Here is a 13,987-nt window from a genome sequence, read left to right on the forward strand (position 1 = left end):
ACTAGAGAAAAAGTAATTTAAAAACTATTAGAACTAAAAGCTGAAATGTCCCCTGGACTTGATGACCTGCGTCCTACGGTCTTAAAGAAATTGGCTGCAGAGATATTGGCTGCATTGGTTGCAATCTTCCGAAATTCCCTACGTTCTGGAAAATCACAAATGTAACATTCAAGAAAGGAGGGCGATAGAAAGCAGGAAACTATAGGCCAGTTATTCTAACATCTGACGTCTCTGGGAAAATGCTAGAATCAATTAAGGAAGTAGTAGCAGGACATTTAGAAAATCAGAACACAATCAAGCAGACTGTATGGTTTTGTGAAAGGGAAATCATGTTTGACAAATTTATGAGTTCTTTGAGGATGTAACAAGCAGGATAGATAAGGAGGAACCAGTAGATATATTGCATTTGGATTTCAAAAAGGTATTTGATAAGCTGCCATACAAAAGGTTACTACACAAAATAAGAGTTCATGGTGTTGGAGGTAATATGCTATCAGATAGAGGATTGGCTAACGAACAGGAAACAGAGTTGGGATGAATAGGTCATTTTCAGGTTGGCAAACTAAGTGAAGCACCTATGGGATCAGTGCTGGGGCCTTAACTATTTACCATTTATATTACTGACTTGGATGAAGGTACCAACAGTATTGTAGCCAAATTTGTTGTTGATACAAAGATAGGTAGGAAAACAAGTTGCAAGGAGGATACAAAGAAATACAGATAGGTTAAGTGAGTGGGAAAAAAATTGGCAGATGCAGTATAACATGGGAAAGTGTGAGGTTCTGTCGAAGGGTCATGAGGACTCGAAACGTCAACTCTTTTCTTCTCCGCCGATGCTGCCAGACCTGCTGAGTTTTTCCAGGTAATTCTGTTTTTGTTTTGGATTTCCAGCATCCGCAGTTTTTTTGTTTTTATCTCTGTGAGGTTGTCCACTTTGGCAAGAAGAATAGAAAAGCAGAATGTTGTTTACATGGAGAGAGACTCCAGAATGCTGCAGTACAGAGACATCTGGGTGCCCTTGTACATGAAACCAAACATTAACGTGCAGGTACTCAAAAGCAGGTAATTAGGAGGCAAATAGAATGTTGATGTATATTGCAATGGGGATGGAGTATAAAAGCAGGGAAAGCTTGCTACAAATGTACAGGGCATTGTTGAGACTGCACCTGGAGTACTGTGTACAATTTTGGTCTCCTTATTTAAGGAAGGACATACTGCCACCGGAGGCACTTTAGAGAAGGTTCACTAGGATGATTCCTGGAATGAAGGGGTTGTCTTATGAGGAAAGCTTGAGCAGGTTGGATCTATACTCATTGGAATTTAGAAGAATGAGAGGTGATCTTATTGAAATATAAGATTCTAGGAGGGCTTGACAGGGTGGATGCTGGGAGGATGTTTCCCCTTATGGGGAAATCTAGAACAAGGGAGCATAGTTTAAAAGTAAGAGTAAACTTAAGACAGAGGTGAGGAGGAATTTCTTCTCTGAGGGTCATTAATCTGTGGAATTCTCTTCCACAGAGAGCAGTGGAGGTTAGGTCATTGAACATATTCAAGGCTGAGTTAGACAAAGTTTTGATCAACAAGGGAATCAAAGGTTATGGGAGGACAGGCATAAAAAGGAGTTAAGGCTCCAATTCGATCAGCCATGATCTTATTGGATGGTGGAGCAGACTCAATGGGGCAAATGGTCCACTCCTGCTCCTAATTCTTATGTATCTCGAGCATCTCACTGTGGTTCACAAGAAGTTACCAGAATGGATACAGGAATGAGGAACTACAGCTATACAGATAAAGTAGAGAAGCTGGGGTTGTTCTCCTTACTGGAGAGAAGCCTATGAGGAGACCAAAGTACTGTAGATGCAGGAAATCTGAAATGCTAGAAACACTCAGCAGACCAGGCATCATCTGTGCAGAGAGAAAAATTTCATGACAATGGCCACTTGCCACACCTGTCCACCTGTTATCTGGCCCAAGTATTTCCAGCATTTTTTATTCTTAGTTAAGGTCAAGAGGAGAATTGATAGGGGGATTGATAGGGACTTAGTAGCCAGAGGACACAGGTTAGGTGATTGGCAAAAGAACCAGAAGCGACATGAGAAACAAAGCTTATATGCAGTTAATAGTTAAGACACAGAACAGACTGCCTGATAGGATGGAGTATACAGATTCAGTCGTGGCTTTCAAAAGGGAACTGGATAAATACTTACAGGAGAAAAATTGTAGCAATGAAGAAGTAGTAGGTGAATGGGACAAACTGGATTTCTCTTCAAAAGAGCTATTTTGGGCTTGGTGGATCAAATGACCTCCTTCAGTGCTGTACTATTCTACGATTCTGTGAAAAACTGGATAACCACGAGATTCTTCAAAACATGCAATTTGTAATTAAGTTTTAAAGAAGGAAATTCTGTCAATGGCTTCACTGAATAAGGACCATCCCACCTACAGTTTCTCCACAAAAGAAATATACCACTTCTTACTTAAAAACACTAGGTGAATGAAGGGTTAGCAATTTTTTTTAGAAATTCCTGCAACTATGACTATGCTATATGAAACAAGCTTGGTAAAATCAGGTTCCCTAAAGGAAAAGGCTTACAAGGGGATCAATGCTCCCAAATGGATCATAACCTTGGGAGTCTGTCATTTGACATTTACCCAAGGCCAGCGCAGCGAGAGCTCGACTTTACTTGTAGCAAGGAAGCTCGATAGTATGTGGCGCTCACTGCATACTATTTCCCACAACAAATATCTGCATGGTCTGAGTAATGTTGTCAATTTATGGCCAGTTTTGTACCGTGAAGCTGTGCCCAGGGAATGCTGAACATGGGGTCCAAACTCACTTCACATTAGCCCGAGAGTTAGCATGTCTCTTTCCATCTCTTTAATGTAACTTGACTCACTGTGCTATCCAACCCCTCATCTAATCTATAACCATAATTTCAATGGCACAGATCATGTAAAATAAATCCAGAGCATGAATTTACATATTCAATTGTCTGAACAAAATACAAACTAAGGGACTTGCATTTACAGAGTGCCTTCCACGGTCTCATGACATCCCAAAGAATTTCACAACCAATTAAGTATTTTTGACATTGTTGTAATTTGGGAACAGTAACACAACTTGCTGACAGCAAACTCCCACAAACAGCAATCAGAGAAATTACCAAATCATCTGTGGTTTTTATTAAAAAGGTATTGAATGAGTAGATATAATGTGATGGAATCTGCCAGGTAGATTTATTCAGACCACAGTCGTGTTCAGCGTAGGAAGCATTTATTATATCATTAGTATAATTAAACCGAACTACTAAATAATTGGAATCACACGCCAGATTTACATGTAAGACATGTGGAAGCTAGCTAGCTCCACACAATATGCCACATAAAGGTCACTGCACAAGATAAGAGCTCATGGTGTTGGGGGTGATATATTAGCATGGTGGAAGCTAACTGACAGGAAACAGAGTCAAGGTAAGTGGGTCATTTTCAGGTTGGCAAACTGAACCTAGTGCAGTGTCACAGGGATCAGTGCTGGGGCCTCAACTATTTACAATATAGGCGATAGGACAGAGTGTACTGTAGGCCAACTTTACTGAGGATACAAAGATAGGTAGGAAAGCAAGTGCAAGGATACAAAATCTGCAAAGAGATATAGACAGGTTAAGCAAGTGGGTAAAAATTTGGCAGATGGTGTATAAAGTGAGGTTATCCATTTTGGCAGGAAGAATAGAAGAGGATATTATTTAAATGAAGACACACTGCAGAATGCTGCAGTACAGAGGGATCTAGGTGCCCTCATACATGAATCACAAAGTTAGCATGCAGGTACAAGTAATCAGGAAGGCAAATGGACTGTTGGCCTTTATTGCTAAAGGCGATGGTGTAAACAAATAGGGAGGACTTGCTACAATTGCACAAGGCATTGATGAGTCTGCAAAACAAAAACAGAATTACCTGGAAAAACTCAGCAGGTCTGGCAGCATCAGCGGAGAAGAAAAGAGTTGACGTTTCGAGTCCTCATGACCCTTCGACAGAACTAGGTGAATCCCAGGAAGGGTTGAAATATAAGCTGGTTTAAGGTGGGGGGGTTTGGGTGGGGGGAGAGGGAGAGAAGTGGAGGGGGTTGGTGTGGTTGTAGGCAAAAGCAGTGATAGAAGCAGATCAACAAAAGATGTCACAGACGGCAGAACAAAAGAACACATACGTGTCGAAGTTGGTGATATTATCTAAACGAATGTGCTAATTAAGAATGGATGGTAGGGCACTCAAGGTATAGCTCTAGTGGGGCTGGGGAGAGCATAAAAGATTTAAAAATATTTAAAAATAATGGAAATAGGAGGGAAAAAGAACAATCTATATAATTTATTGGAAAAAAACAAAAGGAAGGGGGAAGAAACAGAAGGGGGGTGGGGATGGAGGAGGGAGGTCACGACCTAAAGTTGTTGAATTCAATATTCAGTCCGGAAGGCTGTAAGGTGCCTAGTCGGAAGATGAGGTGTTGTTCCTCCAGTTTGCGTTGGGCTTCACTGGAACAATGCAGCAAGTCAAGGATAGACATGAGGGCAAGAGAGCAGGGTGGAGTGTTGAAATGGCAAGCGACAGGGAGGTTTGGGTCATTCTTGCGGACAGACTGCAGGTGTTCTGCAAAGCGGTCGCCCAGTTTACGTTTGGTCTCTCCAATGTAGAGGAGACCGCATTGGGAGCAACGAATGCAGTAGACTAAGTTGGGGGAAATGCAAGTGAAATGTTGCTTCACTTGAAAGGAGTGTTTGGGCCCTTGGACAGTGAGGAGAGAGGAAGTGAAGGGGCAGGTGTTACATCTTTTGCGTGGGCATGGGGTGGTGCCATAGGTGGGGGCTGGGGAGTAGGGGGGTGATGGAGGAGTAGACCAGGGTGTCCCGGAGGGAACGATCCCTACGGAATGCCGACAGTGGGGGTGAAGGGAAGATGTGTTTGGTAGTGGCATCATGCTGGAGTTGGCGGAAATGGTGGAGGATGATCCTTTGAATGCGGAGGCTGGTGGGGTGATAAGTGAGGACAAGGGGGACCCTATCATGTTTCTGGGAGGGAGGAGAAGGCGTGAGGGCGGATGCGCGGGAGATGGGGCGGACACAGTTGAGGGCCCTGTCAAAGACCGTGGGTGGAAAACTTCTGTTAAGGAAGGAGGAGGACATGTCAGAGGAACTGTTTTTGAAGGTAGCATCATCAGAACAGATGCGACGGAGGTGAAGGAACTGAGAGAATGGGATGGAGCCCTTACAGGAAGCAGGGTGTGAGGAGCTGTAGTCAAGGTAGCTGTGGGAGTCGGTAGGCTTGTAATGGATATTGGTGGACAGTCTATCACCAGAGATTGAGACAGAGAGGTCAAGGAAGGGAAGGGAAGTGTCAGAGATAGACCACATGAAAATGATGGAGGGGTGGAGATTGGAAGCAAAATTAATAAATTTTTCCAAGTCCCGACGAGAGCATGAAGCAGCACCGAAGTAATCATCAATGTACCGGAGAAAGAGTTGTGGAAGGGGGCCAGAGTAGGACTGGAACAAGGAATGTTCCACATACCCCATAAAGAGACAGGCATAGCTGGGGCTCATGCGGGTACCCATAGCCACACCTTTTATTTGGAGGAAGTGAGAGGAGTTGAAGGAGAAATTGTTCAGTGTGAGAACAAGTTCAGCCAGACGGAGGAGAGTAGTGGTGGATGGGGATTGTTTGGGCCTCTGTTCGAGGAAGAAGCTAAGGGCCCTCAGACCATTCTGGTGGGGGATGGAGGTGTAGAGGGATTGGACGTCCATGGTGAAGAGGAAGCGGTTGGGGCCAGGGAACTGGAAATTGTTGATGTGACGTAAGGTGTCAGAGGAATCGCGGATGTAGGTGGGAAGGGACTGGACAAGGGGAGAGAGAAGGGAGTCAAGATAACGAGAGATGAGTTCTGTGGGGCAGGAGCAAGCTGACATGATCGGTCTACCGGGACAGTTCTGTTTGTGGATTTTAGGTAGGAGGTAGAAATGGGCCGTCCAAGGTTGGGCGACTATCAGGTCGGAAGCTGTGGGAGGAAGATCCCCAGAGGAGATGAGGTCAGCGATAGTCCTGGAAACAATGGCTTGATGTTCAGTGGTGGGGTCATGGTCCAGGGAGAGGCAGGAGGAATTGTTTTGGATTTCCAGCATCCGCAGTTTTTTGTTTTTATCTCTTATTATTGATGAGTCTGCACCTGTAGTACGGTGTACAGTTTTGGTCTCCTTATTTAAGGAAGGATATACAGGTACAGTGTCTCAAAACCGCCAATCTCGGGTCTGAGGCCATGCTGGATTTCAGATTGGGCAGCTTGGGTCAAGACAGGTCAGGTATAAAGGGTTGCTTGGAGCATGGGAATAGACTATTCTTTAACAAAAGAGAGGTAGGAGTGCGATAGTTCAGTTCCAAAGAGTCATATTGGACTTTAAACGTTAACTCTGTCAGGTAAGTTTTTATTTGACTCAATTAAAATTGAAGCAAGGCACGTTCAAAAATGTCCAGTTTTCAGACAACTCCGTTTTTGGACAGCTGGATTTGAGACACTGTACTGTACATACATTGGAAGCAGGTCAGAGAATCTTCACTAGGTTGTTTCCTGGGTGAAGGGGTTGTCTTATGAGGAAAGGTTGAGCATGTTGGGCCTATCCTTATTGGGGTTTGGAAGAATCTTGTTGAAACATATAAAATTCTGAGAGGACTTGATAGGATGGATACTAGGGGAATGCTTCCTCTCGTGGGGAATCTAGAACTGGGGGCATGGTTTAAAAATCAGGGTTCTCCCATTTAAGATGAAGATGAGGAGGAAATTCTTCTCTCAAAGAGTCTTTAGTCTTTGGAATGCTCTTCCTCAGAGCACAGTGGAGGCTGAGTCATTGAATATATTCAAGGCTGAGGTAGATTTTTGATTGGCAAGGGAGTCAAGGGTTATGGGGGACAGGCAAGGAAGCACTTTTAAGGCCAGAGTCAGATCAGCCACTGAATGGTGGCGTGGGCTCAATGGGCTGAGTGGCCTACTCCTGCTCCTATTTCTTATGATCTCATGACCTATTCACACAAGGTTGCATGGCAGGCACACCAATTCACCTTCAAGACTTTGCACATCATCTGCAAAATATGTTGAAAAGTTTGAGATTTCATGGTTAGTGTTTTCTTCCCACAGTTTTGAATCATAGATTACTATACATGACAGCAGTCAACCTTTCCAAGTTAATAATTCATGTGGTTAATCATAAGACCAGGCAGCCCTATAAGACATTCCTTGTTTAATTCAGTACTTTAGCTTTATGCCTGGCAGTACTGCAAATTATTCCAACTAAAGAATGCTTGAATTCTACATGTATTAAGCAGGGGCTAGGAAACTTAAGGCTACACTCCAGTGCAGCACTGAAGACATGTTGTACTGTCGGTGTTGCTGTCTTTCGGATACGGTGTTGAACTGAGGTCCCATTTGCCTGCTCAGGTAGATGTGAAAGATCTCATGGCATGATTCGAGCACGGAAGTTATCCCCAGTACCCAGCCAATATTTATCCTTCATTCAAAATCACAAAAACAGATTATCTGGTCATTTTCCCATTGCTCTTTGCGGGAGCTTACTGTGTGCAAATCATCTGACGTGTTTCCTGCATTACAGTGACTATACCTCAAAAGAACTTCATTGGCCATAAAGTCCGGTGGTCATGAGAAGTGCTATAGAAAAGCAAATTTTTCTCTTTTTTCGAAAAGTCTAACCTTCCCCTAATTAAGAGGGTTGCCCTGTCTGCCTGGATACTGATTTCACAGCCATCAATAAATGCTTCAAATTATTTGACAGCTCTAAGACCTATACTCAACTTGAACAAATGCCAACAGGCTACCACAATGAGAACCACTTAGTCAATGAACCACCATAAATGGCAGCTGATCAACTGTTCCAGCTCCAGGGTACTACATTGCAGGTGCCCAGCATTATGCCAACAGGTGATAGAAACCCATGGTCGGCTCATAAACACAGAAAACTCAGGATTCTGAATGTACTTTTAAGATGTTGACAGATTGGAGACGTAATAAACCATGAAGAAGAAAGTAACAGGCTTCAGGGAGAAGGACACAGACAGACTGGTGAAATGGGCAGACATATGGCCAGTGAAATTTAACACCAAGAAGTATGAAGTCCTACATTTTGAAAGGAAAGACTGATGAGGGCCAATATAAAGGTAACATTATAATTTTTTTTAAAAAGGGTGCAGGAACAGACAGTTCCTGGGGGTTCATATAGACATATCTTTGAAGGTGGCAGGCTGATTTAAAAAAATGAATCCTTAGCTCTCTCAACTGAATATAGAGTACAAAACCAAGGAAATTAACAGTAAACTGTTAACAAAAAGAAAATCACTGTTTGGGCCCTAGCTGGAGTATTGTAACCAATTCTGGATACCACAATTAAGTAAAAATGTCAACACCTTAGAGCGGGTGCAGAGATGGACTGGATGGTACCAGGGATAGGGGACTTCAGTTATGTGGAGACACTAAAGAAGCAAGGGTTATTTGAAGGGGAAATGGCAGAGAGCATCAATGAACGACACTGTATAAAATTTAATTGGTAGCTCTGGCCCCAAACTGGATTATATTAAAGCATTGCCGCGTATACATTTAGCAAAATTCTTCCATTTGGGATAGTGATGTATATTAACAGAGGTATCAACATTAAGACAGAGATTTAAGATAATCAGCAAAAGAGCCAGGGGCAGGAGGAATTATTTCTAAAACTCAGCCAGTTATGATGATTTGGAATGCACTGCCTGAAAGGGCGGTGGAAGGAGATTCACAAGTAACTTTCAAAAGTGAACTGGGTAAATAATAAAAAATTAAAAATTGGCAGGGTTAAAAGGAAAGAGCAGGAAACTGGAACTAATTTGCCCACAGCACTCCAAATTCTTCCTTGGTGGCACTGGTATAATGGGCTGAATGGCCTCCTTTTGCACTATATAATTCTAGATATTTTGAAAGTGCTACCACTGAAGCTTGTTTTCAAAGAGGTACACTATAATAATCAATGCAACCATGGCTTTGTGCTTGATCTGCAGAATAGATGAGCACACATGAATAAATACAGAAACTCATCCACATTGGGAAGCATTGGGGGAATTCTCTTAATAGAACTGACATAAATCCAACTGCTCTATGCATTTTCTGCTATTGTGGAAAACTAACTACCCGATGAATGGGGCTTGGTACATTAGATTGAAGCTCCAAGAACATTTTCTCAGAGCCACTGCATCTATTTTCTCTCTCGGTCACACTTCCATGCACTGAAATGGCTTCTTATGTAACTCCAGGCTCTTTCTACTTAACCAGTGGACTAATCAGTTTCCATTGTCTATCATCCTGCTCCTTTATCTCACAATGGCAAACTAAGGCTTGGCCTAAATAGCCAAGTGGTTATGGTACTGGGTTTGTAACCCCAAGATCAAGAGTTCAAATCTCACAATGGCAAACTATGAAACAATGTAACTTCATCTGAAACAGATGGAAACGGGTTTGTACTCGAAAGAGTTACTCCCAGGTCCCTTTATCAGCCTCCTGTATATTCCCTTCTCTTACCAGTTCTTTGCCTTTACTCAGTTCCTTACTGTCTGCTCAGATCTTTCTTTTTGCCACAAGCTATTGCTTGGGATCTGCACTCCTTGATCTAATTCAGCCCTTTTTCTCTTGTAGGCTATTGTCGGTATATCTAACATTACACCGAGCAACCAGCTGATTGTAATCTCGCCTGGCTCCACTCACAAAGATTTGATAGAAATAAACACATCCAAAGAACTCATAGTTCAAACACCAATTCATCATATCTGACAGTATTGCTGAATGACACTGTTTAGAATTTACTTGGGTGCTCTGGCCCCAAGCTGGGTTATTTCACTAGTGTTACTGTATACATGCTGAGCAAAGTTCTTCCACTTGGGATAGTGTTGCACATTAATAGGACAAAATAAAAAACACAAAGTAACTCCCAACCACATAGCTCACCACATCAACGCATTTCAACTTCATACAATCAATTGTTTTGAAGCATAGGTCAGAAATATGGCAAGAGTCATCCATGCCAACAATGACCCACAAACATCTCAGTTAATCAGGTTTTGGTGGCGTTGGTTTAAGGAGGAATGTTGGCCAGGGCACCAAAAGGACTCCCTGGTCTAGTTTCCTCAGCTTGTTAACGTCTACCAGTACTGCACAAACAGGGCAAGAGGTAAATGTGTGAAAGACAGTAACTCCTACAATGCAGAACTCCCTCAGTACTGCTCTGCAGTGTCAGCCCTTTCTTCCCTCAAAGCCCAGTGCATGGCCAAAACGTGTTGCACATTCTTTCACAATGCCCAACATTGCAATCCCAGACAGGGACAGTGAGCTTTATGAGATTTAAAGTATAACCAATTTTAATTCAACGAACCATGCAATGCAGAGCTGTCAGCACTGGCAAATTTACAATTTTAAACCAAAATGATCATTCAATGAATGACAGCTGACAGATCTGGAGATATGCAGAAAGTCAAAGAACTGTAAAAATGTGAGCAATATTCATTTGAAGCGGGCAAAATGTAAAAGATTTAATCCATCAGAGTTACTCCTTGCAAAGGCTGTGTACAATCTCCATTCATGGATACCATCTCAGTTAAATTCATCAACTGGAGGTTTCTCCCTAACCTCAAAGACAGTCATACAAACCTCAAAACCCACCCACACTTCCAACTCCTTATCTCAGACATTTCCACATCCCAGCAGAAGAGGAACCACAACCTCTAGAATTTGAGCACAAAATCAAAGCTGGCACTTCAGGAAGGATACCTTATAGAATCATAAACCGGTTACAGCACAGGTGGTGGCCATCTGGCCCTCTAAGTAGTACTCAGCTAAGCCCACTCCCCTGTCTTTTCACTGTTGCCCTACAAATTCTCTTAATAGATAATTATCCAATTCTCTTTTGAAAGCTGTGACTGAACCTGTCCCCACCACACATACATAGTGTGGGGGGTGGGGTCCAGTGCACATTCACCAGAATACCACCTGGGCCAAAAGGGTTTAATTACAAGGACTGGTTGCAGGTTAGCTTTGCAATCCTTTGTATATATAAAATTACAGGGTTATTTAATAAAGAAATTGAAAAGATTTGATAAGGTAGGCAGAAAGAAATTATTTTCTCTGATCATGAAGTCAAGAAAAAGTGCACAACCTTAAATTGAGATCTGGGTCTTTCAGGACGTGATGTCACTTGTTTGCTCGGAGTAATAGTGAGGGAGCATTGCATTCCTAGAGGCATCTTTAAATACGGCCACCTTGTTGGCCAGATTAAATCAGATGTGAAACCAGGACCTGCTTAGGAGACTGGAAAGATTCAATTCTGATCAACAATCATTGATTTGAATTGCTTCTCTCAGATACTGCCTGATATGCTGGAGATTTCTATTAAAGGTCCAACAGCATCATTTGGAGAACAGCAGGAAGTTCGCAGTATCTTGCTGACACCACCTCCTCAGTCAGCACTAAGGAGAACTAGTTAACTCACAATTCATCTCATCCCTAACAGTGCAAAAACTGGTTGTGTTATTTCCCTACAAAGCAGCAAGAACAATTATAAGATTATTTATCAGCTTTATAACCCTTTCAGGGCATCGAGAAAAGAACAAGTACAAGCCCATCATTTAAGATGGGCCTACATTTGCATAGCCCTTTCACAACCTCAGTGTACCAAAGCACATTAGAACCAATGACATATAGTGAGGTGTCATCACTGTTGGAACACAGTGCCCAATTTGAACACAGCAAGATGCCAAAAGCAGCAATGTAACAATAACCAGTAATCTGTTTTAGTGATGTCGGTTGAAGAATAACTCCTCTGCTCTGCTTCAACATAGCACCACAGGATAATCTTTATCTACCTGAGGGGACAGATGGGGCCTTGGTTTAACATCACACCCATCAGTGCACACTTGAAAGTGACCGCCTCGATTTGTCCCTACAGCCTTCAATTCCAGTCCTAATCAGATTTTTATCCAATTCTTTTCAAAGATTATGGGGCTCAGAATCAACAAGTTTTTTTTTAAACTGATCACCTTCAGAACTGAATTGTGCAACCAGCTGCTCCATATGAACCCCACTGTAAAGAGGGCGGTGGAACAGTCTGACCATGTTGAGGAGGCAGCATCCACCTCCCTCCATTGAGACAGCTGCCAGCCCTGGACCATACCCACCAGGGCTAATGGCTGGGGGGGGGGGGTTAATGGCTGCCTTGCCCCCGCCCGCCCCCAATGCCGGCGCATGCTCCTCACCTTCCCCTTCAGGTCCAGCACATAGACGGCCGAGGCCGACATCTTCCCGCCGGCTCCCCCGGGCTCTCGCTGCTGTAAACCCGGGCCCAGCTCACTCCCCTCCCACGATACAACCACCGGGAACAGGAACAGGAAAACCAAGAGGCATTCACTCCCCGCTCGGACCCACTATCCGGGTCGCAGCGTCACCATAACAGCAGCGTCACTTCCGGGCACCAGGCAACAATGCGCTCTCTGATTGGCTCCTGCGCCGCGAAGCCTGGCTGGTGCCGGGGCAAGCGCTCCTGTCAAGTGATAGGGGCCCCTGAGCAGCTGAACCTTTAACTGTCTTAAAGGCACAGGTCACCAGCATTGGGCCATTTTCATTTACCTCATTCAAATAACATAATAGCCCTCCCAGAGGGGAGCTGAGATTTTTGTAACAAAAATAAAATACTGCAAAATCTGAAAATCTGAAATCAAAACAGAAAATGCTAGAAATATTCAGCAGATCAGACAGTATCTATGGAGAGAAACAGAATTAATGTTTCATTCAAGCTAGGACCTTTCGTCAGAACCGAAGAAAAACAGAAATAGAAAGGTTTTCAGCCAGTGGAAGGAGGACATGAAGAAATAAGGTTCCAAAAAAGAGTCTTGTTGGACTTGAATCATTAACTTTGTCTCTCCACAAATGATGCCAGAGCTGCTGAGTTTTCCAGCATTTTCTGTTTTTAGAACAAAAGGAACCGTCTGTGATAGGGTGGAGGGATGCAGAGATTAAATGATAAAAGGGTTCATGGTACGAAAGCCAGCAAGAGTGAAAATGGGCATAGTAATAGGGTTGCCATCCCTCCAGGATTGGCCTGGAGTCTCCAAGAATTGAAGATCAATCTCCAGGACACTGCTGTGTGCGATCCTGGAGAAAAATCATCAGGACATGAAAGAGATAGCTTTTTTCTTCATTTCTTCGGATGTTTCTCTTTACCAGATATAAAAATATTGACAATAGGAAAAAAGGCTGTTTGGCTGACAGTCAAGCATCAATTAATTGGGTAATGTGTCTTTTTGATTTCCATTTGGTACAGGAAAACAGTACATCACAGGGATGGACATGTTGGCTCATGGGTGAAGCATGGGGGCAAGTCATGTGATGAAACCTCCAGGAATACATATAATCACAGTTGGCAACCCTATATAAGTAAAGAAACAAAAAAGTGTCCAGATGAGGTGTGAATGGCTACGTAGTAGCCACCTGAATGCAACATAAAGGAATAAAGAAATGAGACAAGACCAAGCCAGTAAAAAACATAGAACAAGATGGAGGCAAAGGTTATGTTTTAAAGTTGTTGAACTCAATATGAGTCCAGAAGACTGCAGGTACCGAGTTGAAAGAAAAGGTGCTGTTCCTCAAGCTCCTGTTGAGCTTCATTGGGCCACTGTAGCAGGCCAAGAACAGAAAGGTCAGAGTTGTATCAAGGTTTGGAATTAAAATGACAAGTTACAGAAAGCTCAGGGTCATGCTTGCAGACTGAACGGAGGGATTCTGCAAAGTGGTTACTCACTCTGCATTTGGTCCCCCTAGTGTCGGGGAGACCACATCATGAGCAGTGAGTACAGTATACTAAACTGAAGTAAATTCAAGTAAAACAGCAATTTTCTTGGAAGGAGTATTTGGGGCCTTGGATGGTGA

The 13,987-nt window shown here is 43.1% G+C and overlaps 1 protein-coding gene across 1 annotated transcript in view; it reads right to left on the bottom strand.

The window, feature by feature from the left end:
• ap1m1 (adaptor related protein complex 1 subunit mu 1) overlaps positions 1-12,511 on the bottom strand; it is a 117,296-nt gene extending 104,785 nt beyond the window's left edge. Inside the window, exon 1 of the mRNA XM_041205583.1 lies at positions 12,319-12,511. Within this exon, the coding sequence (XP_041061517.1) occupies positions 12,319-12,360 (42 nt within the window). The 5' untranslated portion in view covers positions 12,361-12,511. The remainder of the gene's footprint in view (positions 1-12,318) is intronic.
• Between the last annotated feature and the right edge of the window lie 1,476 nt (positions 12,512-13,987).

The sequence above is a fragment of the Carcharodon carcharias genome, chromosome 14 (genome assembly GCF_017639515.1).
Source record: "Carcharodon carcharias isolate sCarCar2 chromosome 14, sCarCar2.pri, whole genome shotgun sequence".
Taxonomy (NCBI): Eukaryota; Metazoa; Chordata; class Chondrichthyes; order Lamniformes; family Lamnidae; genus Carcharodon; species Carcharodon carcharias.